At 44.4% G+C, this 27,349-nt stretch overlaps 1 protein-coding gene across 1 annotated transcript in view; it reads right to left on the minus strand.

Moving 5' to 3' along the window:
- The window catches only part of SCFD2 (sec1 family domain containing 2), a 397,298-nt gene that overhangs the window by 36,718 nt on the left and 333,231 nt on the right, over window positions 1-27,349 (minus strand). Inside the window, exon 6 of the mRNA XM_070372393.1 lies at window positions 9,764-9,909. Coding sequence (XP_070228494.1) covers window positions 9,764-9,909 — 146 coding nt within the window. The remainder of the gene's footprint in view (window positions 1-9,763; window positions 9,910-27,349) is intronic.

The following is a 27,349-nucleotide window of genomic DNA, read 5'->3' on the forward strand; positions in this document are numbered from 1 at the left end:
TCAGTCGTGTCCGACTCTTTGCAACCCCATGGACTGCAGCATGCCAGGCTTCCCTGTCCATCACCAACTCCAAGAGTTTACTCAAACTCATGTCCACTGAGTCAGTGATGTCATCCAACCATCTCATCCTCTGTCATCCGCTTCTCCTCCTGCCTTCAATCTGTCCCAGCATCAGGGTCTTTTCTAATGAGTCAGCTCTTCGCATCAGGTGGCCAAAGTATTGGAGTTTCAGCTTCAACATCAGTCCTTCCAATGAACACTCAGGACTGGTCTGCTTTAGGGTAGACTGGTTGGATCTCCTTGCAGTCCAAGGGACTCTCAAGAATCTTCTCCAACACCACAGTTCAAAAGCATCAATTCTTCAGTGCTCAGCTTTTTTTATGGTCCAACTCTGGGGGTGGGGAGCAAAGCCCCATGATGGCAATTTTGAAATATCATTTTTCATAATTAGATGTGATGGTTATTAAGCTGTTTTCTCTCGAGCCCAAATCTTCTCTTCCATGCTCAGTTCTGGGAGGCTGTCCTGCAAACCGTATTTGTACTTTGCCATCTAGATCCATTCGACTCTGCCCACAGGAGCCCAGGAAGGACACTGGAAGGCAGGGAAAGCAAGCGGGAACCTGCTCCTCTCTGTTATTTCTGTTAGTATCACCCCAGCAATGGCTCCTTACCACTTGAAGCTGTCCCTTCTCTGGTCTTTTAAATCATACATTACCTTTCTTGTTTAAACTGCTTTTAGCTTTTTTCTTTTTTCTATTTTCACTGGTAACCAAAAACTCATTAAATGATCTAAGTATGGTTAATTTAAAGATACATTCACCCCAGTGTTCACTGCAGCACTATTTACAATAGCCAGGACATGGAAACAACCTAAATGTCCATTGACAGAGGAATGGATAAAGAAGGTGTGGTGTACACACACACAGAGTATTACTCAGCCATAAGAAAGAATAAGGCTATGTGGCATACATACACACACACACACACACACACACACACACACACACACAGAGTATTACTCAGCCATAAGAAAGAATAAGGCTATGTGCTGTACACACACACACACACACACACATACACACAATTACTCAGCCATAAGAAAGAATAAGGCTATGTGCTGTACACACACACACACACACACACACACATACACACAATTACTCAGCCATAAGAAAGAATAAGGCTATGTGGCATACACACACACACACACACAGTATTACTCAGCCATAAGAAAGAATAAGGCTATGTGGTGTACACACACACGCACATACACACACACACACACAGAGTATTACTCAGCCATAAGAAAGAATAAGGCTATGTGGCGTACACACACACACACACACACATACACACAGAGAGTATTGCTCAGCCACAAGAAAGAATAAAGGCTATTTGCAGCAACATGGATGGACCTAAAGATTATCATACTAAGTGAAGGAAGCCAGAGAAAGACAAATATATATCACTTATATGTGGAATCTAAAAAAATGATACAAATGAACTTATTTACAAAACAGAAATAGACCCACAGACATGGAAAACAAACTTATGGTTATCAAAAGGGAAAGGGGCAGGGAGGGATAAATTGGAAGGTTGGGATTAACATATACACACTATTATATATAAAACAGATAATCAACAAGGACCTATTGTATAACATGGGGAACTATACTTGATATTTTGTAATAACCCATAAGGGAAAATAATCTGAAAAAGAATATATATACATATAACTGAATCACTGTACTATATACCTGAACTAACAATATTGCAAACAACTCTACTTCAATTTAAAAAAGAGAGAGAGAGAGAGAATTTACAGTGATTTACGGTCCAGTAATTAGGACTTGGTGCTTTTACTGCTGGGGCCCGAGTTCAATCCCTAGTCAGGGAACTGAGATCCCACAAGCTGCACAGCACAGTCAAGAAAAAAAAAAAAAGACGTTTTGCCACTGAAATATTATATAGAAAGAGATTTCTAAATTCTTCTTTAAAACAACTAAGCACAGAACAACTAAATAACATTGTTCATTTAAAGAGCTCGATTTAGGAAAAGACTTTCTCAGGTTCAAAGCAATACTTGTCTCATGATTCATTAGCAAACACATTTCTTAGTTTCCCCAATCAGGGTTTTAATCATGAGAACTTTTGGCTTCTTCCTTCCTTACTTTGGATTTTTTTCTGCCTCAAATCACGTCGCTGAAATCTGACTAGAATGAATGGCTTTGGCAGTAGCTTCTTTTTTTTTTATATTTTAAGACTTTGAGTCTTTTTTTTTTAATTTATTTTTTCCTGTGCTGGGTATTCTTGGCTGTGCAGGCTTTTCTCTAGCTGTGGTGAGCGGGGTCTACTCTCCAGCTGCTGTGTGGGGGCTTCGCATTGCAGTGGCTTCTCTGGTGCGGAGCACAGGCTCAATACCTGGACCAGGAATCAAACCTATGTCTACTGCATCGCTGGGTGGACTCTTTACCACTGAGCCACCAGGGAAGCCCTGGCAGTAGCTTCTTAAATGAGACTCCTCTAACTGTTATGGAATTTTCTATTCAGCCAGAAGCTACTTACTTCTCAGCAAAGGCCCATAGAAGGGGGTGATGGGAAGACAGATGTCTTTCCCTAGGGCCCTGTTCAGTTTTCCTCATGTGTTAGAGAGGAATAGAGGGGAGATCAGTCGTGTAGTTTGACTTCATGAGATGTTAACGAGAATAATTTAATTTTCCTAATCAAACATTCACTGGCAGTTCATCTTTCAGGGGAGAAGGAGAGGGATTAAAAACGCAGACAGATTCATCCCTATTTCTTGCTTCTGCCACATTCAGTGTGTCCCTGCAGTAGGGGGTCTATGCTCTACACAATCATTCAGACAGACATCCGTGTTCCTGCTGTTGAGCAGCCCCCGCCACCCCCTAGGGCTCTGGAATCCCACATGGAAGCCTTTGCATCTCATCAACTGAGGATGAAAGAGATAGTGTGGAGGGGATGAAAGAGAGACAGTGTGGAGGATTTCCAGGGAGATTTTTATGGGCTGAAGGTGATCTGTATCACGCCTACCCATTGTTCATTGGTCAGAATTAAATCACAAACCTACATCTACCGGCAAGGGAACTTGGAAAATGTGGTCTAAGCATGCCAGGAGGAAACAGAAATAGAGTTTGGGGAACCCACATAGCCTGTCTCTACCACAGACATACTGCAAATCTGAATTGAAATATTAGTTATTTCCTTAATAACTGGCAGGTTGCTTGTGGTAGGCAAAGGATTATTAAACCTCTTTTCCCTTCTGCATAAGAATTTGACCTTTGGTTAACTTTTGAGCTCTGTTTCCCTGGAAACCTGATAAGGGAAGAATGTCAAACGCTAGCCAAGCAAGATTGCTTATGATAAAAATGACCCCCGCTTAGTAAATTGCATTAGATGGGGAGAACTATAAATATTGGACAGAAAGTCAGGGCTTTGGGCTTCTCTGAGTACAATGACTTTTGTATAATTGGCATGTCCCTTGGAGGAATGCTAGAATCATGTCTGTGGAGCTGGTTCAGAGAAAGTGGCTCCTATAGGATATGAGAGCTTTAAGCCAGGAGACTCCTGCCCCCACCCTTCCTTCCTTGTGAGTCTAATTCCTTCACTCCTCAGCTGTCACTTTGGGACCAAACCAAACAGCTCCTGGGTAGCTGCATGGACTGCATCATGGATGGTCACAATGGTTACTCCAGAGGAGAAAAATGCCTGCCGCTGCCTATGAGTGAGCTATGTTCCTATCCTGGGCCGACTGATGCCAGTGGGGGCTATGACCACAGAGATGACTCAAGCAGGAGGTGCAGAATGCATGATGCCTAGGGCGCATGAGACCGTTAGCAGTCCATGAAAATGTAATTTCTTTTAAAATCAGAAGAAAAATATGAACTTTTACATGAAAGATAATGTTTTGATATACAGTATAAATAGATTTGTCTCTATACCAATGTAACTGTATAATTACATGTACACAATTGAACATATGCAAATATAAGAATATTCATATAAACACATGAATTATATACTCAACATATATATTCAAATGAATATATTTATAAATTTTATTACATAATACTTTAGTTTCAGTATTAGTCACTCAGTTGTGTCCGACCCTCTGTGACCCATGGACTGCAGCCCGCCAGACTCCTCTGTCCAAGGGATCTCTACACACGAGAATATTGGAGTGTCATGTCCTTCTCCAGGGAATCTTCCCAATCCAGGGATTGAAGCTGCATTGCAGGCAGATTCTTTACCATCTGAGCCACCAAGGAAGCCCCACATAATACTTAATAAATATTTATTGACATAAAATATATATATATATTAATATAGGAAGAGAGCCATGAGCCATGAAGGCAAACATGCTTAGGGCCGTGGAGATTGCAATGTGGGCCTGTATGACAGTCTCATGAGGCTAGCTTGAAGGTTTGGCAGAACCTAACGAGACCTCCATGGGTGTTACACATAAAATAGATGAGGTTTCAAAAAAAACAGAAACTCTCTTTTTGTCATTAAATGGTCAGTATCTGTTCCAGAACAAACTGGACTTTTAATATCCCATAGTTAATCAGAATATGAAAAATAAAATACTTGTTTCTATGTCTTTGGTTCCTTTTCATGGTGGAGATAATGTATGATTCAGTCCAGAAGGTCCATACTGACCTGATTCCAACCCTTGAAGAAAGGTTCTGAGCACAGCAACAGTTTCTGACATTATACATAAGTCAGAGACAATTCTGAAAAACCAACTCCAACATCTTCTTAAATTTGGCCACCTGAAGATGGCCAAGGAGATCAGTTTTGAAGAAAACTGTTGTTGCCACAACCATATCCCCTCGGTCGTGCTGCTGACCCTGGCCTTGCTGGTTGGTACTGGTGCAGCCAGGGCCTCTCTTAGTCCTCCTGCTGCAAATGCTTCTTTTCTGAAAAACGGACTCTAAACAACCAACTTCCCAGGAGAACTAGACTTGTACAGAGGATATTTACTTTGTTTCAATCCAAGATCACACGGAAAAAACTTTTGTTCAAAACTGGTCTTGGCTTTGGGCTTTGACTACTCCATGGCTTATTTATTTTTATCTTTTGCTATATACTATGACTGATTGTTTTCCTCCTTTCATCTTCTTAAGGATAATGGTTTGCTCTGGAGATTAAAAAGTAGTTTATTCGTCTATCTGTTCATCTATCCATTCATCCATCTATCCATCCCTCAAACCACAAGCAGATGACTTTTACAAAGTTTGTTTTAAGCCTAGTCCCTTTAATTTCAATATAAGGAAATCAAAGCCCAAAGCTATTAATCAACTTGCTTGAATTCACACACAGGCAGTTAGAAGTTAGGCTGCAGGAGAGAGTCAAGCTCCCTGGCCCCCGGTTTATGCTATCTCATGTAGATGCTTTCAAAAAGGATGTCAGCAGGTCTAGAGTTAGGTAGATAGAATTAGGAGGAAGAACAGAGCTTAGCACTTGGAAAAGGACAGCTGGTGGCCAGGGCTGGGGATTGCTGATGAAGAGACTGGGCCTACAGACTGTTCAGAGGCCCTATTTCACCAGGCACAAGATGAATTGAGCCTCCTTGGGCCCTGCAGGTTCTAAAGGCTCTTGTTCAACACGCCAGAGGCACAGAAGATGGTACCCATCTGTGGGACATTTCCTCCAACACAGCACAGCACTTTGAGAATTTTGCCAAAGCCACTCAAGCAAGAGTCATACAGTATTTTGTCTGAAAGGGCTCATAAGCTCCTTGCCCTGAGTCATCTGAGGAATAGCAGCACATCAAACGCTGACATTCAGGAAGAGGGTTAAGCCTCCCATTAAACTGGAACATTTGTAGTAAGAAACGAAAGCAGAAGAAGGCTTGTTATAAAGGCCAAACTGGGGCTTAGGTTTCTGGTCAACAGAGTCTACAGACAAACATGACTTTTCCAAACAAAGGGGTATGAGTAGTAAATTCTGACCATATGCCACAGCTAACGGGAAAGTCAACTTGAGAATGACCTCCTTTCTGTGTAGCCCATCTCCTAACAAAGGAAACAATGAAACTCTACAAAAGAGAACAAAGAGAAGGTCTATTTCGTCCTTTACACAACTGTTACAGCCAGTACTTACATAGCACTGTCTGTGTTGGCTTGTGTCCTAAAAAGCCTTATATGTATCAACTCACCTAATCATCACAGCACTTTTATGAAGGAGCTAATAATGGTGGCTAAGAGGAACTAAGCTCAGAGAAGTAAAGTAATTTCCCTAAGGTCACACAGTTAGTAAGGAGCAGAGCTGGGTTATGAAGCCAAAGGCTGATGTTCACCTACATGCTAACCTCCCTCTCACTTAGAATTAAGAACGTAAGAAATACCATTCTGAATAAGACCCAGAGTCCAGGATCCATCCATCCATCCACCTACCCCTTTACCCTCAGGTGGCAAGCACTGAGCTGGGCTCTGTATTTACCAGGATGAGAAAACACAGAAGCTATCTCCAGCTTTGCTGGCGTGTTCTTCAAGCCAAGAGCTTCAATGGCAGCCTCGTGGTGGACACCATGCCCACTCCCCTGGCTGTGGCAGAGGTACTGGTTCTCTTGGAACCAGGTGTGTAGTGATGTTTGGGGCTCATTTCTACATACCTGGTCTAGATCCCACTCCTCCAGCTCTTTCAGATACTATAGGTACTTAATTCCTTATATGAAATCACATTTTCTTTAAAATGATGAGAGTGGTGTCTGCTTTCTACATCTGAGCTGTGACCAAAACATTTACCTAAAGGGTTAAAGGATGAAGGTTAAATAAGAAGTGGCTCTAGCTAATAGAGTAAAGAGAGTGGCTCTAAGAGTCAACTCATTTGCATCAGAGCAGGAGAAAAGTACTCTGGGAGGAAGCCTGGGGCTGAGTAGGGCCCCAAGATCCAGGGGAGAGAGCCCAGATACACAGCACTGGGCCGAGCCGAGGCAGGAATCCCTCGCCAGACCAGGTCTGTGTCTTCTCTGAGTGCCCCAGGAAGCCCAGGACATCCCAACTAGATGATGTGTAGAAACAGCATGGAGCTAGATAGAAAGCACTAATTTTTTCTAGAGCTGAGGACCGAACTGGGAGAAGAGATGGACGGAAAATTGCCTAGCCAAGGTCCATCTTCAAAGCTAGATGGAGCTGGACTCTGCTTCTAGTCTGGACACCTGTGATTTTCTATCTGTATATATTTTTGTCCCAATGACTCTTCCAATATATGATAAAAATATATGTAGTGCATTCAAGATGTACCCCAAAACATTTATCAGGCACCCATTATGTGCATGATACCACTACAGCACCAGATCAAATCCCTGTCCTCACAGGGCTTACACCTGTGACTTAGTACATCCTTACCTCTAAAAGACGCTGAAAAACCCAAACAGGTAAAAATGATCTGTAATCCCATCAAAAATTCTTTCTCTACATATATAAAGCAAGAAGCCAGAGTTCCTCCTTGCCCATTCGACCCTTCCTATTCCCCATAAGTAACCATTATACACTTTTCCTAAAATTTTAAATACTTATTAAGTATACATACCCACATACTTTTTATTTTATTGTTTTTTAAAAGAAAATTAGGATAACACTTTAAAGAATAATCTACAACACTTTTCACCCAATAGACCACAAACCACTGTTTGAGTTCTCCAAGTGGAACCTAAGGATCCAAATACAGTCCTTGCTGAGTATGTAGAGATCTCACTTTTTGGTTGTATAGCATTTCACTTGGTGTCTGGATTAATATTATTAAATCCCCTCAGGATACACATATACTCTCTGCCTTGCCCCACTTCCACTCACGGACCTTTAGGAGTTTTGTTGAATGAGTTGATAATATTACTGACTCACTATACAGGAAGTGTATGCAACAAGGGAGAGTTCATTTTCCAAAGGCAAAGGCTGCTCAGACAGGGTTCTGAGGTCTGGAGAAATGACTGAGTTGGTGGCAGGGAGGTAAAGTCTAGGAAACTGATCATTGTCTTTGTCATGCTCAAGATTTATAGATAACATATTTATGTGAAGTTGGCCAAATCAGCCAACCATGATGATCAAAAAAGAAACTGAAAAGACCTTAGTAATTTAGTGGTTACTTTCCCTTTGTTAATGACAACAGCCACTTGCCTCTCAACAGTCTTTGGTCTAAATTTCATCATGCATCTTCAGTTCAATCACATCTTGTAGAACCAGTCTACACTGCCATATTTAAGACTGGTAATTTTTTAAATGACAAAACTACAGCTGATCAATTATCTGAGTGATTTTATCAGTACTTTTTTAGATCATTGAACAAAGGATGGGAACTTACATTACTAAGTTGAGTGCCAGTTTCTAAGGTCTTCGGTGTCTTGGTGGGTGACTTCAGGTACCCACAGCACCATCAGTTAGTATTTCTAGAACCTCCATGAGAACCATGGTGCAGTGACTGGAAGTTTTGTGTTGGCAGCAAACACATGGTCAGGTCCTGGCCACCTGTGTGCCTGTGGCAAGTCACTGCGGCCTTCCTAGGTCTCTGATAATAATACCTCTCTGGCTTACTTGCATGAGGATCAAAGGGAAACCAAATGCAGGGGACTCTTCAAGTATCAGCTACTATCTGAATAAATGGGAGGAAGAACCTGCATGTCGCTAGGTGATCGTGGGTAACCTTAACTCCTGTCTACATGCCCACCTTGGAGAGTCAGCACCCTGAAGCTGAACCCCTCACTGGATCATAGTCCCCACTAACAGCACATTCAACTCTCCAAGAAAGCCTTAGCAAATAGAGTGAATTCTGTGGAATATTTCCTAGGAAGATGGGAGAGAAGATTCCTTCATCCACTCCACACCAAAACCTAATGAGCTTTTCTGTCAGAAACATCTATTCTTCCTTGAAAGCTCATCTTTGGCCACCAGCAACCTGATCGCTTTCCTCGTCTAACAGAGACTACCCAGCCTCGATGGCTCTAGCCTTTCTTTACCCTTTATCTTCCCATTGGGTCTTTCTGTGCTTCACTCTACGACCCCACTCTTCCCTTTTGCATCAAGTTGTGGTACAGTAATTACCCCATTCATCTTGGATTTTCTTACCATTTTCCAACTCCCTGTTCAAAACGTCCTTGTAAGGTTCTCCCACTCTCCTTATAAAGTGGTGAAAGCGAAAGTCGCTCAGTCGTGTCTGACTCTTTGTGACCCCATGGACTATACAGTCCATGGAATTCTCCAGGCCAGAATACTGGAGTGGGTATCCTTTCCCTTCTTCAGGGGATCTTCCCAACCCAGAGATCGAACCCAGGTCTCCCGCATTGCATGCAGATTCCTTAACAGCTGAACCACAAGGGAAGCCCATAAAGTGATGGGGGCATTTTAAATAACAACTGTTTTTGCTGTCATCAACTTTTATTTTCTTTGCATAATATTATTCGGTAATTCTCTTATTCTTAGATCCAGAAACCTGGGCACTGTCTAAAGCCAGCCCCTCATCTAGCACTTACGGACTTGCCTAAGGTGACAGGACAGGTCTGGGCCACTGACAAAGCAGAGCTGACCCCCAGTCCATTGCTCATCTCACTGCATTAAGCCTTGGTACAAATAAATCGGGAAGCTTTCAGATTCAGGGGAATCCAGAACTCTGGACTAGAAGAACCTTAGGTTTGATCTTGAACAAATCCTTCATTTTAAACAGCTTAACATGGAAACTTTTCTTTTAGTCTCTGAATCCTAAAAACACAGCACAGATTAGCTGGTTACTTTAAAACATATGTACTTGCCTGGTGGGTATGATTTCCAGGAACATATACAGACTTGAACTGTTTCATGAGGTTCCGAGCTCCAGCAATATCCCGAAGCAAAGTGAAGAGTTCATCCACAGCACTTTTGGATTTGTGAAATGTCAGGTTAATTGAAGAGTCACAGCCTGAAACAGTCCAGAGATATTTTCTCGGGTGAACAAATCTTTAAACTGAGTTTTAATCATGACAGGCTGAGCTCCATGTAACATTGCTGAGTTCCTCTTTTTTTTTTTTTTTAACCCTATTTCCCCCTGGCTGTTCACCAATTGGGCTGTTTCAATCATCCCTGAGCAACGAAACACACTGAGTATAAATGCCTTTGACAGAATTAGAACTCAGAATTGCCTGGGATTGCAGCCACTGGCTTCAACCCCTAGACTGTAGAAGTTTCACAAAAAGAAAGCTCCCTAGGGTCTGCTATCCTTAGAAAATAGCTCTGAGAAAAGAGGAGGAGACACAGAGGAAAATACAACAGAGGACTGTGATGAGCCGCTCACACTTGAATCCCACCAACGGTTTCCATAAAATAGAACAGCCAGAACGAGAAAGCTCATAGAGCTGCTCCAATAACAGAACTTGCTGGGCTGGGCATCTAATGTGCTAACAAAGCATACAGCGTATTTGAAAAGGCAACCATTCAAAGCTGATCAAACACAAAGGGGGCCTTATATGGAGACTGTTCTCGGAAATGGTTCTATTTCCTTTTGGAACTTATAATAGATGGATTTATCTTCTATCTTGTTAGAAGCCTATTCAGAAGAGGAATGATTACGGTAAGTTAGAAGTTCAAAAAATAGAGAAAGACTTGAGATGAGAATTTTTGAGTGTTGAAATACTGCAGATATAGGAATTCATCAATCCCCATATCACCCTTATGAGGCAGGAGCTATTCTTTCTCCTATTTTGAGGATAAGAGAGCTGAGATCCAGAGAGGTTAAGGAGCACTCCTGCTAGCACGCTGACAATGCTCGGCCCACGCTGGCTCAGTCACTGCGGGTCGTGTGTACGTCTGGAGAGCAGATCTTGTGGCCTCTGTGTCCTTCCTCAAGTACCTGCACGTCTTTCTCTTTATCTGTCTGTTTCTGTGTCTCTCTTCCTGTCTGAGGGCTTCTTCTGGTTAGAAGCATGGAAGTCAGCACTCAGAAACAACACCACAATTGTTGTTGGGGGAATAGTAACAGCTGGGGACAGGTGGAACGATTCTGAATTGTGGTCTCCATAGCCTGACGGGGAGGGGGTGGTAGGGCTGAGTCCCAGTTGCCCACAGCAGTAACTCACTCGTGAATGCCTTCACTACTGAGCTTTCTTTCCTCCCCTGTCTCACTTCCCTACTTCCTGACCACACTGCCTGGGACATCTTCTCAAATATAGTGCTTGCACTCAAACCCTTATCTCAGGAAACCAGAGCTTCCAGGGTGATCTGAACACAGGCAGCCTAGACCTTCCCAGATAGTGCGGTGGTAAAGAATCTGCCCACCAATGCAGGAGGGGCTAGAGACACAGGTTCGATTCCTGGATCAGGAAGATTCCCTGGAGTAGGAAATGGCAACCCACTCCAGTATTCTTGCCTGGGAAATCCCAAGGACTGAAGAGCCTGGTGGGCTACAGTCCCTGGGGTCACAAAAGAGTTGGACATGACTTAGTGACTAAACATCAAGAACAACAACAGTTTATATAATTTTTCATTTGGTCTCTTTCAATTTTTTTGAAAAATGAGGACGATAATGTTCTTCCATTAGGCTGAGAGGGATAAAACCATATCCTGGATTGTAGAGTACCGAAAATAATAAAGTACACGTGGAAGTTGTGGATTATACATTAGAATTGGATTAAGCAAAGGCTGTGTAATTCCAAAGAGGCAGGTTGACTGTGGAGCAGGTTGTTGATAGAAATGTTTACAAGTAAACTGAACTCAAAGAAACCCAACAGAAAAATAAAACTGTCAAAGAAATTGTTGGGAAAAAAGTCCTAAATTCACAAATAAACTAAAATTTCCCTGAAAAACAGTTAATATTCTCCACTGTTCAAATCAACTGCACAACGGCAACTTCTTCCAAACCATCATCTCGTTCTGATGTGTCTATTATCCTCAAAGCAAGTGCTCTACAATGGATATGCTTCTGGGACACCAGGCCAAAGGGGTCTCATTTTTATCATCTCTGAGCATTTTCATAACTTTATCAATCTTCACCAAAAGCAGGGTTTACATTCAGTTACCCAAACCCTATAATGAAAAGTCATTCACACAAACACACACACGAGAAATGTGGATCAAAGGAGACAAATGATGTGCAAAAGCACATCACCATCTCCAGCAAAATGTTCCTCTGATCACATGCCTGACCTCCTCCATGTACACTGCCTCCTGCCTTTCAGAATATCTCCTCTGTGAATGCAGCTCATTCAACACTCATGCTGCAACTAATAATAGTTAAAGGAGATGTGGGTGCAAAAGTTATGAAATGGGATGAATTCTTTTTCTGTGTAAAAGCTATAATCACTTAAAGCTCACCTAAATAACCACTTACATCAGGCGCTATTCTAAGGAGTTTATAGATATCAGCTCATTTAATCTCCACAGAAACCCAATGAAGTACTACTATTATTACTCCCATTTTGCAGATGGGGAAACTGAGCCATGAGAAGTAACACGTGGTCACTCAATGAAAGCAGTAAAGCTATGATGCAAAGCCTGTGGTCTAACTCCCAAGACAGTCGTATTAGCCACTCCACTCTACTGTCTTCATATGTGCTGGAGGCCACATACATAAAAGGTTAGTAAAGCACTTTTTGTTATTCAGCCACCCAGTTGTGTCTTTTGTAACCCCAAGGACTGCAGCACGCCAGGCTTCCCTGTCCTTCACCATCTCTGGGAGCTTGCTCAAACTCATGTCCATTGAGTTGGTGATGCCATCCAACCATCTCATCCTCTGTGGTCCCCTTCTCCTCCTGCCCTCAATCTTTCCCAGCATTAGAAGTGCTTTTAAAATGGAGTGAGTGGCAGATGCCTTTCTTGGGAAGACTTGGGCCCATCCCTGGGGGTAGATGCTAACAGTGTGGTTTGCAGGTACACCCTGGCCTGTCTTCTGCATCCACACAAGGTGTGGGATCTTGGGATCTCCCAGGGCTGCTGCACACCCTCCATCGGATCTCTGTCCTGTAAGGCGCTATATTCAGTTACTTCTTAGAAGCCCCTGACAGCCTGTTCCATTAAGCCAGCTTATGAGATAACGGTGTTTTGTAAGGGAACGCTAAGTGTACAATTCCAGTCAATTCTCATTTAATCCACTTAGTTTAATAGATAATAAAGCAGAAGCTGATCCTAGGCTTTGGCCAAGCACAATCTGTGTACTTCAGTTGCCTGCTTCTTGATAAGGGAGGCCCCCAACCCCCAGGGCACCCTTGAGTTTGTCTAAAATGGGGTATGACTCATGCTCCTGCAATTCCTTTCTCTGGAGGGCTTGGCGATCTCAGGCAGGGGTCCAGTTACTTCTCCAAGCAACCAAATAGGGCTCCCGTGTCCATGTCTGCCCTCGCCAGGCCCCTCTCACCCGTCTCCACTTACTGAAGTGGCTTTCCTCGGGCAGAGAGAGGAGAGCAGTTTCCATGGCTGTGAGTGCTGCAGGGACCCACAGTTCAGGCAACAACAAGGTTAAAGTGGACAGCAAGCTGAGTAGCTGAGCGATCCTTTTGGGAGGGCTGAAATGAAGCTGAACCCCTCTCTCCAGTCTGCCTACTCCTTCTGTTTGGTTCTTGCATGGAGCAGATTTTAAACTTTCTGGGGCATGGGGAACTTTTTTCAAAAGAGCCTGGCTTCCAGACTTTGGGTTTTATTTCTTAGGTATTCAGGAAAATAAAGCATTTTGCAACAGGAGGCTGCCTTATCCAAAGCTTCAGTTTTGATTAGAGATGTAGCACCTCACCTAAGGAGCTTCCCTAGTGGCTCAGAGGTTAAAGAGTCTACCTGCAATGCGGGAGACCTGGGTTCGATCCCTGGGTCGGGAAGATTCCCCTGGAGAAGGAAATGACAATCCACTCCAGTATTCTTGCCTGGAGAATCCCATGGATGGAGGAGCCTGGTGGGCTACAGTCCACAGGGTTGCAAAGAGTCGGACATGACTGAGAGCCTTCACTTTCACCTCACCTAAGGTCTTCCAACACACACACACACACACACACACACACACACACACGGAACCTGTGTGGTTGAATAAGCTGGGGAGCATGGTTGGAATAGGACTTGAAATGCCTCCCTATTTAGAGATATTACTCTCTTCACAGCTGTAAAGTTCCCTCACATCCGACTAGGAAAAGCTAGGGTCAAAGAGTATCACTGGAGCCTGGTCAAGAGGCTGTTTTCTTATTTGTACCCAAATTATCCAAAGATGGCCTCCTCATCCTTCTTCCAGCCCAAGATTGAGAACGTCAGGCCCATTTTTCCAATTTGCATCCTGCCCTCCTGCCTCTCAGCAAACCCTTGGCAGCAGGGGACCCACCTCTGTGGGATCCCCAGGAAGTTAGAGAAAGGATTGGCTTGGGAGGGCAAGATGGCCAGAAAGGACAGAGCGCTGGGAGGTCATGACCTTCCTCATCCACCCGGCTGTCTGACGTTGCCTTTTCTCTCTTTTCAAACCATTGTTTTAAAGATGGAGTCATTTTTTCATGGCTCTCAATAAAAGGTTGGTAAATGAAAATAAAACAAAACATAATAAAAAACCCAAATAAACCTTAGCGAGTGGTGTCACATCTGAAATCTCTTAGGGAGACTGACTGTGTAAAACCACTCCTGTGTAGGGCAGTCCTGGTAATATTTACAGTAGAAGCCCTCCTTTTCAAATGTGCTTGGGACCAGTAGGTGTTAGGAGTCATTTAACACAGGGGAGGGATCATGAAAAATTGATCTCTCTTCCATGCATACACACATGTATGTATACACATAGACATATATGTGTATTTGTGTGTATGTATAGTTTTGTTTAAAATTAAAACATAAACTATGAACCTATTTGCAGGGCAGCAGTGGCAACACAGACAAAAGAGAACAGACTTGTGAGCGCAGTGGGAGAAGGGGAGGGTGGGTCGGATTGAGACAGGAGTGCTGAAATACACACGTTACCATACGTCAAACAGATATTCAGTGGAAATTTGCTGTGCGTGCAAGGAGCTCAACCTGGGCTCTGTGACAACCTAGAGGGGAGGGACGGAGGTTCAGAGGGTGGGGACATATGTATACTTACGGCTGATTCACGTTGTATAGCACAAACCAACACAACATTTTAAAACAATTATCCTTCAATTACAGATAAATTTAAAAAAATGTTAAGTGTCTATTTATTCACTAATCTTTCAAGAAAAGGCCAAGGTCTTTTCTTTGAGAACTGTCTGCTGATTAGAGTTCTTTTTTCTTCTTTTAAACCATTACATACCAGGTATAATTTCCAATTTTAGTCCATTAAAAATGGAACAAGAAGTTGAAGACACCTGAAGCACAATCTGAAAGCAGAATTCTTCTAGATTTTAATCTTGCTTTTTCCTTCAATCTTTCACAATCACCTAGTTCAGACCTAATTCAAAAGCATGTTTAAAATGACTCATCTTTAAATGCTTTTCGAAAGCATTCAATTTGGTTTTCATTGAAACAAGTTTTTTTGAATTCATATTTCCTCAGAGGACATTTAATTAGAGTTTGCAACTTAATAAAAAGTACAATTAGCAAAGGCAGGTTTGGGAACAAACGCAACTGGCTCCTGGGAACCACACGCCTAAACCAGGAAGAGCGGAGATGCCAGGCACAGGCAGGCTGCTTCGAGCTCTGCAGGGGTCACAGTTCTGCGTGAGTCGTTCTGTTTGTTTCACAGATGGATTGCAGGATGTAAGTTATTTGGGTGAATGGGTCATGTGGAGGCTGGTTGAGAACACATGAATTAGATGTACATATTATTTATATTCATTGAATTTATATTATATTGCATATACAGTAAATGAAACATATATATACATACATATTTCTAAGGTCTCATATTTATATTACACAGGCAATGTATTTATGTCATCAATCTAATATTTATATAATGATCTAGTGTGGCTTTTAAGTTCTTCTAACATAAAACATCCAAAATCTGGGTTTTAAGCCTTTAGATCTTACTGGGCTGATTTCTTTCCTTGTAGGATTCTTGATCTACACCACACGGCAGGGGCTTCTCAGCAGGTGCCGACATAAACATGCTTGGACGAAAGTATTAGTGTGCCTGACCTAACTAAGAAAATCAGGGTCAGAAATACTCAGATGAGGCCACAACGGGCTGGAGACGGCTCACGGAGACTGGATCACCTTCAGAAGTCCCTTCAGATCTCCCCTCAGGCTCTTAGCCCACACTGATCCCATGGCCCCGTGGTGTACTGGATCCTGCTCAGGGTCCTGGAGTCTCCTAGCCTGAGGCCTCTAGTTATTGTTCAAATGACAGAGGAGGGCAGGAGGGGAGGGGTGAGGACAAGCTCCAGGGAAGCCAGGGCTTTACCTGGTTCTCCACTGGTCTCCAACACAGAGTCTTTGTTCATAGAAGAACTCATGAAATATTTCTCATTCAAATAAATGAATGAGCAAAATAGGTGATGGGAAAAAGCTTAATCAGACCAAACATGCCATAAAGCGACAGCAATGATTCTTGAGGAGCTGATAAAAATGTCTCTGCAGAAAATTTCAAACAAAGGGCTCCCAGATGGGTTTGAGCAAGTGCAGCCTCCACGCATAAGTGGATCATGTCCCAGGAAGGCTACTTTAGAAGAATAACCTCAATTGGCCGCATAAATTCATTTTGTCTCTTTAGCAAGCAAAACTAAACTTACATGGTTTGGGTATTCGTGCATATGAGATAAAACTGTTTTAAAAGGAAAGAAAATGATAAATACAAGCTTCAGAAAGTGGTTACCCCTAGGGGAGGGGGTGGGTGGGTAAGCAACCCTTTGGGAGGGGGTGATGGGTTCATGAGTGTTTCTTATGTAAGTATGCTTTATCGCATATATATCATATAATCTTTTAAATGTATCCCCTTGGGCTTCCCAGGTGGTGCAGTGGTAGAGAATCTGCTTAGCAATGCAGGAGACACAAGAGATGTGGGTTCAATCCCTGGGTTGGGAAGATCCCCTGGAGTAGGAAATGGCAACCCACTCCAGTAATCCTTGCCTGGAAAATTCCATGGACAGAAGAGCCTTGCAGGCTACAGTCCATGGGGTTGCAAAGAGTTGGACACAATCTTAAAAACTATAATGAAACAAAAAACCAGTCACACTACTTTCTTAAGTGAAAGTGAAAGTGAAGTCGCTCAGTCATGTCCAACTCTTAGCAACCCCATGGACTACAGCCCACCAGGCCCTCCGTCCATGGGATTTTCCAGGCAAGAGTACTGACACCGGCATCTCGTCCAAGGCCATGGGAATCATGAACTGCTTCGTCAACGACATTTTCGAGTGCATCGCTGGCGAGGCATCGCGCCTGGCACATTACAACAAGCACTCGACTATCACATCCGGGAGATCCAGACCGCCGTGCGCTTGAAGCCTCCAGCAAATTCGGCTTTTTTATAACAGTTGGAGAAAGGAAGAAATGACAGCTGAAATGCATTATTATTAGGCAGGTTTGAGATGTGTGGTGGATGTGGAAAGGCTTGTACAATCAAGAGAGAATGTCACTGCCCAGAATTCTAGCCCAAGGTCTGAGGCTTCTTGAGAGAAAATCTGTGCTGGGGGGATCTGAAAGAAGGGACATTGTTAGGAATATGCTTTGGAACTTGCACCTTTAATGAAGGCAAGGAACAAGGTCAAGCTGTCAGTGAGGCCCAGGGAGCAGAATGGAGACACAGAGACAAGCAGCCTCGGGATCCTGACATCTGTGCCGCTTCAGGAAGAACCCAGGAGGCAGCAAGACAGACAATCCTAGATCACTGCACAAATAAGGAGACAGCCTCAGGTATTTCAAAACATTCCCTCTGAGACACTGCTGAAAAAACCTCTCCAAAGCAGCTTTTTTGACTACCGAAACTATACCCACAGAGTTTCTTTATCCTAAGATTACATGTGATTAATCAAGGATGAAGTGTAAAAACTCTGGTGAAACTACATCATATTAAATAGTACAACTTCATATATCAGTTATTGTATTATCCTATTAATCCGAATCACCGTAGACAAAGGGATGTTCAGCATTCAGAGAAAGTGAAATACCATGTTTGAGGCTATTTCTTTCAAAAGATAGACACTGGTTTTTGATCAGTTACCCAATCTCCTATTATTGGGGCTATCACCATTGGAAAAATCAGATTTCTCTCATATTTCAACTTTGGGCCCCCTTTCCAGGAACAAAACCTGCCACCAGTGGAGATGCCCACATAACGACTGAAACCTGCACTCATAAACCTGCCCAGTCCCAAGCAGGCTGGCACAGAGGCTGCTAACAGTAATCACGGATACGGTCTCAAACCCCCATCGCATGCTGAGTGCTTCCTAATAGGCTGATTGTTTTTATTCTGTTGAGTTAACTCTACTGATTTACTAACTTGCCACTGACACCCTAAGTCCCCTTTCAAAGCATGCTGACATTTCTGATGGTTCTGACTAGCTCAACATGGAGCGCTGGCCTCTTGGAGCCAACTTGAGAGATAATCTGCCTCTGGTTGTTTTCACAAGCTGTCAGGTGGCAGAGCACCTGCGAGCCTCAGAGACCCCTGTGACAATGACTGCTGTTGATCTTGTTTTCTAAACTAGGAGAAAGCAAGGCTGTGCTGAGCTGTGCTTTAGTCGCTCAGTCCCATCTGACTCTTTGCGACCCATAGACTGCAGCCCGCCAGGCTCCTCTGTCCATGGGATTCTCCAGGCAAGAATACTGGAGGGGGTTGCCATGCCCTCCTCCAGGGGATCTTCCCAACCCAGGGATTGAACCCAGGTCTCCCGCACTGCAGGCAGATTCTTTACCAACTGAGCCACCAGGGAAGCACCGAAGGCTGTGCTACATGCACATAAAGGCAACCCCCGAGCACAGCCGTGCGCTGAGCACAGCTGGCAGTTCTTCTGTTAACATTTGCTCGCTTTTCGTCTGTTCATTTTTGGGTGCTACCAAAGCTGACGTAACAACAAAGGGAAGGAAACACAGGATAGATACAAATTTATGTTGGGGGAAATCTGATGTGCTTACTGTATTTTTCTCTGAATTGAGTAAAGCGTGCCATCGTTTGATTTTATCCATGAATAGTATTCCCCCAGGGCACAGTTTCAGAACCAATGAGGCAGTTGGGCATTTCAGAGAGAGGGAAAAGGAAGCCTAGAGGCTCCTTCTGAGACCTGCGGAGGCTGATCCCACCTGTCCTGCAGAAGGTGAGCCTGAGGCGTCACCACCTGCTACCAGCCCTGTTCCTCTTCACCTCCTGTGCTCCGTCCCTCCCTGTTTTCCCATGCAGAGATGTGTGTGTAGGGCGTGGGGTGGTTCCACCTGACACAGCTGCAGCAGAGGCCTAGAGCTCCCCCAAGAAAACCAGCTGGGGACTTCCCTGGCTGTCCAGTGGGTAAGACTTTGTATCTCCACTGCAGGGGGTACGGGTTCCATCCCTGGTTGGGGAACTAAGATCCTCATGCCACATGGCCAAAAAAAAAAAAAAAAGGAGACCTCTTGGAAGGCTTCCTAGAGGAGCAGAAGAAGGCAGATGTGAAGGACCCCATCAAGGTGCACACTTTCTGCTCCATCCTGAATCTTATTCCAGGCCCAGTCTTGCTCCTGGTTTTACAAACAGTACCAAAGGTCCATTGCCCACAAAGGATTCTTAAGAGATAAGGTTGTACTTTATTCTAAAATTTCAATAAAATTTAGAAGGTGGGAGTAATATAGTGTCGCTTCTGGCTATGACATGTCACTGGGCAAGGCTTTCTTACCTGAGTCCCAGTGAGTAAATTCCTCAGGCTTTGGTTTGTCTGCTGATTACACAAACCTGTGTTATAGCTAATCGCGTGTAGAAAAGGATGAAATCAAAAGTCCAAATCATGGCACATTTCAAAGCCTGTCAAATGACTGTCTGGCCCTCCCCAGCCTCTTGTTCTCACTGTCATTTAGAGGAGCTTTAAAACAAAATCTAAGTCTTTTCTTTTCTACTATGTTTCTGGAGATCACTGCGCTTGTTATCATGAGACTTATAAGTATGGAGGGAAAGTAGTGTCTCTCTATTTATATTTTTGGGAAAGGCTAGGTGGTTAATGATACGGGATCATTTTCTGACCTGAGAAAAAGGAAAGAATGAAAGGGAAGCTTATTGGCCTAAGGTTTCTTTCATCCCTTTTGTTTCTTAAAAGAACGGAAGAGCAAATGGAGTTTATTTTTCTTCTAAGTAGCAGCCAGATCAACTGAGACCCCACCTCACCCTTCCCCCAACACACACAAAAATCACTCTCAGCCTCAATCTAAGGTTCCCCTGCACCTGTTGTTGTAAATCTCCATTGAACCGAGCCAGCATCGCTATGCCTGAAATTTAAGCTCCCACTAAATGAGGCCTCTTATCTATCACTTTTCTGTATTTTCTTTCGGAGGCAGCGTGGCTTAATTGTGGGTCAGCAGTTCCTGATGCAGAGATGGGACACAGTCCAGGGAGGCTTGCCAGTGGCCCCTGGCCTGGAGGGGAAGGGGAGAAACACCACCATTGCTCTTGTCTCTTCTGGGGGCAGAAGGAGCCTTGAGGGTGGACCCCAGAAGCAAATGCAGAGAACTCTGGAAAGCGTACAGCCCGAGGCCTGCCTCCTGCCACTCAGAGTTCAGGTCCGGGGGGTTGGGGGGTGGTGGGCAGCTGTTCTCCCTGCCTCCCTAACCCTGAGTACAGAGCCAGGCTTCCTGTTTGGGTGGAGCAGGCTGCAGGCTGCTGTCTGTGGGCTTCTGGACACTTTTACCCGTTCCAACCCCAGTCCGGTCTCAGGTGGGCTATCACCCACCAACTCCAGCCTCTGATGGAGGTGGCTCAGACGAACTGCATGTCTACCAAGTGATTTCAACTCTGTCGACAAAAATGAACTATCACAAAGGCTTAGCGTTCTAGGCTTTCACTTGCTTCTGGGCAGGGACTTTCTTAAGCCCACAGCTGTTTTCACAGTCACTCTATGTCCATCACATGTCAGGGAGGGTGAGCAAGGGGGCCCTGGGTTCAGAGCTCTTTCCCCAAAAGGCTGGGTAAGGGGAGGGGTGAAATCACCGAGCTCTAGCCAACTCTGGGACCTGAAGGCAGGAATATCACTGCCCAAAAGAACTGTCTGCAATGATGGAAATGTTGTACATCTGTTTTGTCCAATATGGCAGCCATTGCCTACTCCTGAGCACCTGAAATGTGACTAGGGGAATCTCAGTTTTAAGTCACATTAAATTTTAATTTAATTGCCACACATGGCTAGTGGCTACTATATTGGACAGCACAGCTCAAGAATTTAAGCCTAGTGAGGACTAAGACTTCTGTTTTAATTACAGATGTATCTGAATCTCCTAAATAGTGTTTGTGCCTTATAGATGGTAGGCACTCAATAAACAGCTGTCGAATGAAATAAACCACTGCCTGTTAAAGGTTGTTACCTATGGAATTACGGGAGACTTTCTAATTGATGTACTTCTGTGTCATTCTGACTTTTAAACAAGTATATACATTTTAAATTAGCAAAACAATAAAGATATTCCAATTCCAAAGTACAGTGCACACCAATCGCATCCTTTTCTTTTTCTTAACTGCTCTAAGTACCGCTCCCTTTGACTGGAGGGGAAGGCTGGCCCCTGAGTGGTGGTGTGTTTATTCTTGGCCACCTGGACCAATTTCTCCCAGATGAACGCTGCTGGGTGCCAGTTCCACCTGCTTCACCTTGCCTCCTTGCTCCTGATTCATAGTAGATATCATACTCTCAATTTCATTTTCTTCCTTCAACAAGGCCTTCATGGCTTCCATTTCCCTAAATGAGGTCAGCAGAGAGTCTGTATTTCTAGTGGGGAAGAAAATCTGACAGAGAGACTGTCCCTGCCATTAAATGTGGGGTCAGGCACAGTGTTCTCTGTTATGTACAGGGTCAATTAGAGTCCTGACAATCTTCCTAAGTCAGCGCGTGTCTTAGAATAAGACCCCCAGATACCTCTTCTCCACCCCTGGCGCAGTCTAGGCCGTCTGCTTCTCCGTGTCCCGCCAGCACCCACTCCGCCCTCTTCACGAGCCTTGATGAATGCCACCATCTGGCTTCCTGCTGGCTGGCCCCTCTGACTCACGTCCTACCTGTTCCTCTTCACAGTGTGACTCTAGAAACTGACTCAAGACCAGTCTACTCTGCCTCCTTCAGGTCACAGATGCCAGATCCCTGCTTCCTAAACTTCAGCCGTTCACTGATCCCCTTCACTCCTGCCACTTCTAGGCACTACCTGCTTCCAAGATTGACTCTGCCTGTTTCTATAAGTTAGCTTGAAATCAACTCATTTATTAGTTCTACATGATACTGATTCAACTTATTTATTGTTCACTGTGAGTTGACCTGATGTGCTAATATTTACTATTTTAACATGCATCAGAAAAAATATAACTGAAAACAGAAAATATTCATTGGCACCCTCCCCTCAACTCCTCTCGAAGACCACCCTAAGGACTGGTGTGCACTCATGGGTGTGTGATGGATGCTCTTCTTGTGCAATGCCAGGACCACATGTCTTTTCCTAAGAAGCTCATCTGCTTCTCAGAGGCAGGGTCCCCTCTCCCTCCATCCCTGCCATGGCCCCAGTACCACGCTGCGTGTGGGAAACTGAGAGTCAGCCAACTGTCAGGAGGTGGCTCCCGGGCGCTGGGAACTACGCTGATGGTGACCGCTCAGAGCAGGTGCTGTTCTGCTCATTTTTCACATGAAGGCATGGATCCTGCAACGGCTCCAGGAAGGCTGGCTTAATGACTAAGCAACTACTTTAAAAAGAAAACAGCCTTGCAGAGTCAGGAGTTCAGGGAGGAAGACATCTCTTCTGCAGTACAGCTCTGCTCTCCCAGGCCTTCTTTATGACCATGCAACCCCAGAATCTGCCTTTGTTCCGACCTGCTTGGTGCCAGTCTAGCCTCATCAGGGGAGTCCCCTTGCTATATATCTGTGATCCAGTCCCACCATCCCTTTCTCCTTGCCCTCAGAGTTCCAGCTGCTCTGGCCTCCTCTTGTTCCCCAGTAGATGTCAAGCTTAGGATCTTTGCACTTTTTTCCCCTCTACCTGTTTTGACCGTTACCATATATATTAAGTGTCAGCTTAGGACATCTCCTCAAAGATGCCTTTGGTGGCTCAGATGGTAAAGAATCTGCCTGCAATGCAGGAGACCTGGGTTCAATTCCTGGGTTTGGAAGATCCCCTGGGAAAGGGAATGGTAACCGACTCCAGTATTCTGGCCTGGAGAACTCCACGGGCAGAGAAGCCTGGTGGGCTACAGTCCATGGGGTTGCAAAGAGTCAGACAAGACTGAGCAACTAACACTTCACTTCTTCACCATCTCAGTTGTCTTTCTTAAAGTATAATACTTGGTGTGTGCATGCTAAGTTGCCTCAGTCGTGTCTGACTCTTTGCTACCCTATGGACTGTAGCCCACCAGGCTCCTCTGTCCATGGGATTCTCCAGGCAAGGATACTGGAGTGGGTTGCCATTTCCTTCTCCAGGGGATCTTCCTGATACAGGGATCAAAATCTCTTGTGTCCTGCACTGGCAGGTAAGTTCTTTACCACTAGTGCCATCTGGGAAGCCCTAAAGTACTTTATCAACATTTATAAATACATAGAAATGTGTTTCCTTTTCTTGTTTTTTCTCCCTCCCTCCCTTCTCTCTTTCCTTCCTTCTGTCCCATCATTACACATTTACTGAGCCACTTGCTGGGCACTGAAGACAGTGTCTGCTATCAGAAGCCTACACTTCAGTGGGGGGAAGAAGACAATATGGAAATAAATAGGCAAGTAAACAAGTCATAATGTGTCCTTAGAGATAAGTGCTCAGGAAAAATAGACGCAGGGGCTGTTTTAGACATGGTAAAGAAGGGCTTCTTGGAGGACGGGGCATTTTAGCAGAGACCTTATGGAGTGATGAGGCAAGCACTGCAGACACCCAGGAAAGACCTTTCTAGGCACAAGGGCAGGAGGTGCAAAGGCCCTGAGGCAGAAAGGGCTTCGGGAGAGCAAGGAGATAGAGCAGCTGAAGTGAGCAGCAAGGGGAGAACGGAGGCAAAGCAAGTGGGGGAAAGGGAAGGTCAGGGAGACAGGCAGAGCCAGGTCATGGAAGTGGGGGGACCTTGTATGGAATCTATGGTGGATGGAGGCAGAAAGAGCACATGTGGAGGAGGAAGACGGGAAAGGAACGCACATCCACTGCTGTGCCGATGAGTGGGTTTTAGTGGAATGTGTGAGCCTGAGAGAGAAGCAGGCCATCTGGAAGGGGCTGCTGGCTGGCAGCAGAGAGCATATAGGCTTTGAATCCACATGCACAAATATTTTCAGTGTCTCCCCACCTCTGACTGATGGTAAGAACACAATGGAACTTAGTGGGACAGAAAGCCACATCAAATAACATGACAACCACCTAAATTGCCACAGGAGGAAACTGGCATGTTAGTGTTGCTTCATGGCTACCAGCCCTTGCTGTGAGAGCTCAAAGCTATCATGCCAGGGTCACCCACAGAGGGTGCAAAGAGAAGGGCAGCCTGTGAAGCCCAAGACTGGCATGGCTGCTAGAATGTGTTAAGAGACTGAGTTGGCAAGCTAAGAGAAAATGAAAATCCCTGGTCTTTCAAATCCCAAATCTTCCCTACAGTAGATTTGAGAGAAGGAAATTCTCTTATTATTTTAAGGAAGGAATTGAGGGTTAGGCTGGATTTCAATTTCACCAGGGTGGAACCTATTCGTTGATTCACTCAACAAATACTTACTGAGTGCCCAACGTGAGGCACTGTTCTAAGCAACAGCAAATAAAACGTAAAAATTTCTTCCTGCATCAGGTTTCCTTTGTACTTTTCCCCTTTGCCTAAAAACAATGATAATCAGTTCAGTTCAGTCACTCAGTTATATCCGACTCTTTGTGACCCCATGGACTGCAGCACTCCAGGCCTCCCTGTCCATCACCAACTCCTGGAGTTCATTCAAACTCATGTCCATTGAGTTGGTGGTGCCATCCAACCATCTCATCCTCTGTCATCCCCTTCTCCTCCTGCCTTCAATCTTTCCCAGTGTCAGGGTCTTTTCCAATAAGTCAGTTCTGCGCATTGGGTGGCCAAAGTATTGGAGCTTCAGCTTCAGCATCAGTGCTTCCAATGAATATTCAGGACTACTTTCCTTTATGATTGACTGGTTTGATCTCTTTGCAGTCTAAGGGATTCTCAAGAGTCTTCTCCAACACCACAGTTCAAAAGCAACAATTCTTCGGTGCTCAGCTTTCTTTATGGTCCAACTTTAACATGATGATAATAGTTAACATTTATTGAGGACTTCTGAGCCAAAGGATATATATTGAGGACTTACCATGTGCCAAGTATTATTCTAAGTATTTTATATGTATTAGTAATAATTTATTTAATCCTCAGTACTATCCTACAGGTAGATGCTATCATCACCTCCAATTCACAGCTAAGAAAAATGGGGCACAGAGAGGCTGAGTAACTTGCCCAAGGTCTCACAGCCAATTAATTACAGAACTATAATTTGAACCCAGGCAGTTAGGACCCAGAATCCAGACTCTTTCACCACAGAAATCAATAAACAACTTATTAACTAAATTATTATGATTAAAAAAAGTATAGCAAAAACACGGTAAAACAGCCCAAATTTAAGCAAAGAGATAGGAGAAGGGTCAGTTTCAGTTTAGTTCAGTTTAGTCGCTCAGTCGTGTCCAACTCTTTGCGACCCCATGAATCGCAGCACGCCAGGCCTCCCTGTCCATTGCCAACTCCCAGAGTTCACTCAGACTCACGTCCATTGAGTCAGTGATGCCACCCAGCCATCTCATCCTCTGTCGTCCCCTTCTCCTCCTGCCCCCAATCCCTCCCAGCATCAGAGTCTTTTCCAATGAGTCAACTCTTCGCATGAGGTGGCCAAAGTACTGGAGTTTCAGCTTTAGCATCATTCCTTCCAAAGAAATCCCAGGGCTGATCTCCTTCAGAATGGACTGGTTGGATTACATTATGACAAATTTAAATTCTAGGTTATTTGGAACAAACTATATTGTTACTACCTGCAAGTGCATACTGAGACTAGGGTTAATTTAGTGACTGGTAATCTACTAACTGGAGAAGGAAATGGCAACCCACTCCAGTGTTCTTGCCTGGAGAATTCCAGGGCGGAGAAGCCTGATGGGCTGCTGTCTATGGGGTCACACAGAGTCGGACACGACTGAAGCAACTTAGCAGCAGCAGCAGCAGCAGCAGCAGCAATCTACTAACACGACAAACCACTGCAGTATTCTTGCCTGGAAAATCCCATGGACAGAGGAACCTGGCAGGTGATAGTCCACAGGGCTGCACAGAGCTGCACGTGATTAAAGCAACTGAGCACACACATGCGTGTGCACACACAATCTATTAACATAGGAAAATGCTGATGCTAGGAAAGATCAAAGGCAAAAGGAGAAGAGGGTGGCAGAGGACGAGATGGTTAGATGGCATCACCGACTCAACAGACATGAATCTGAGCAAATTCCAGGAGATGGTGAAGGACAGGGGAGACTGGTGGGCTACAGTCCAGTTCAGTTCAGCTCAGTCACTCAGTCTTGTCCAACTCTTTGTGACCCCATGGACTGCAGCACACCAGGCCTCCTTGTCCATCACCAACTCCCAGAGCTTGCTCAAACTCATGTTCATCGAGTTGGTGATGCCATCCAACCATCTCATCTTTTGTTGTCCCCTTCTCCTCCGGCCTTCAATCTTTCCCAGTATAAGGGTCTTTTCCAATGAGTCAATGCGAACAGTCCATAGGGTGGTCAAGAGTCACATACAACTTAGCGACTGAACAAAAAAAACAACAGTATACTAACAAGCAGAGGACTCTGCTGCCTGTTCGGACGAATATTTAAGACTGCAACTCAAGTGTCCATAGCTAATAACTCTTGCCTGGAAAATCCCATGGACGGAGGAGCCTGGTGGGCTGCAGTCCATGGGGTCGCTAAGAGTCGGACACGACTGAGCGACTTCCCTTTCACTTTTCACTTTCGTGCATTGGAGAAGGAAATGGTAACCCACTCCAGTGTTCTTGCCTGGAGAATCCCAGGGATGGGGGAGCCTGGTGGGCTGCATTCTATGGGGTCACAGAGTCGGACACGACTGAAGCGACTTAGCAATATCCTTAAAAACTATCTGTTCTCTTGGGAAGAATATCCACTCATCATTACAATCTCATTAATTTTACTCATTTGCTCAACAGTCCTCATGCCCAATCTAAGCCAAAGTAAATTATGGTTTCACTGTACTTTAAAATCAACTCATTTTAAATATTCCTGGGTGGTCACTGATGTTCAGCTTTTAGCACCTTTGTCTCCTCTTTCTGGTGTGCGGTAGGATTACATGTGTCCCTGAG

This window comes from Bos mutus, chromosome 6, assembly GCF_027580195.1.
Source record: "Bos mutus isolate GX-2022 chromosome 6, NWIPB_WYAK_1.1, whole genome shotgun sequence".
Taxonomy (NCBI): Eukaryota; Metazoa; Chordata; class Mammalia; order Artiodactyla; family Bovidae; genus Bos; species Bos mutus.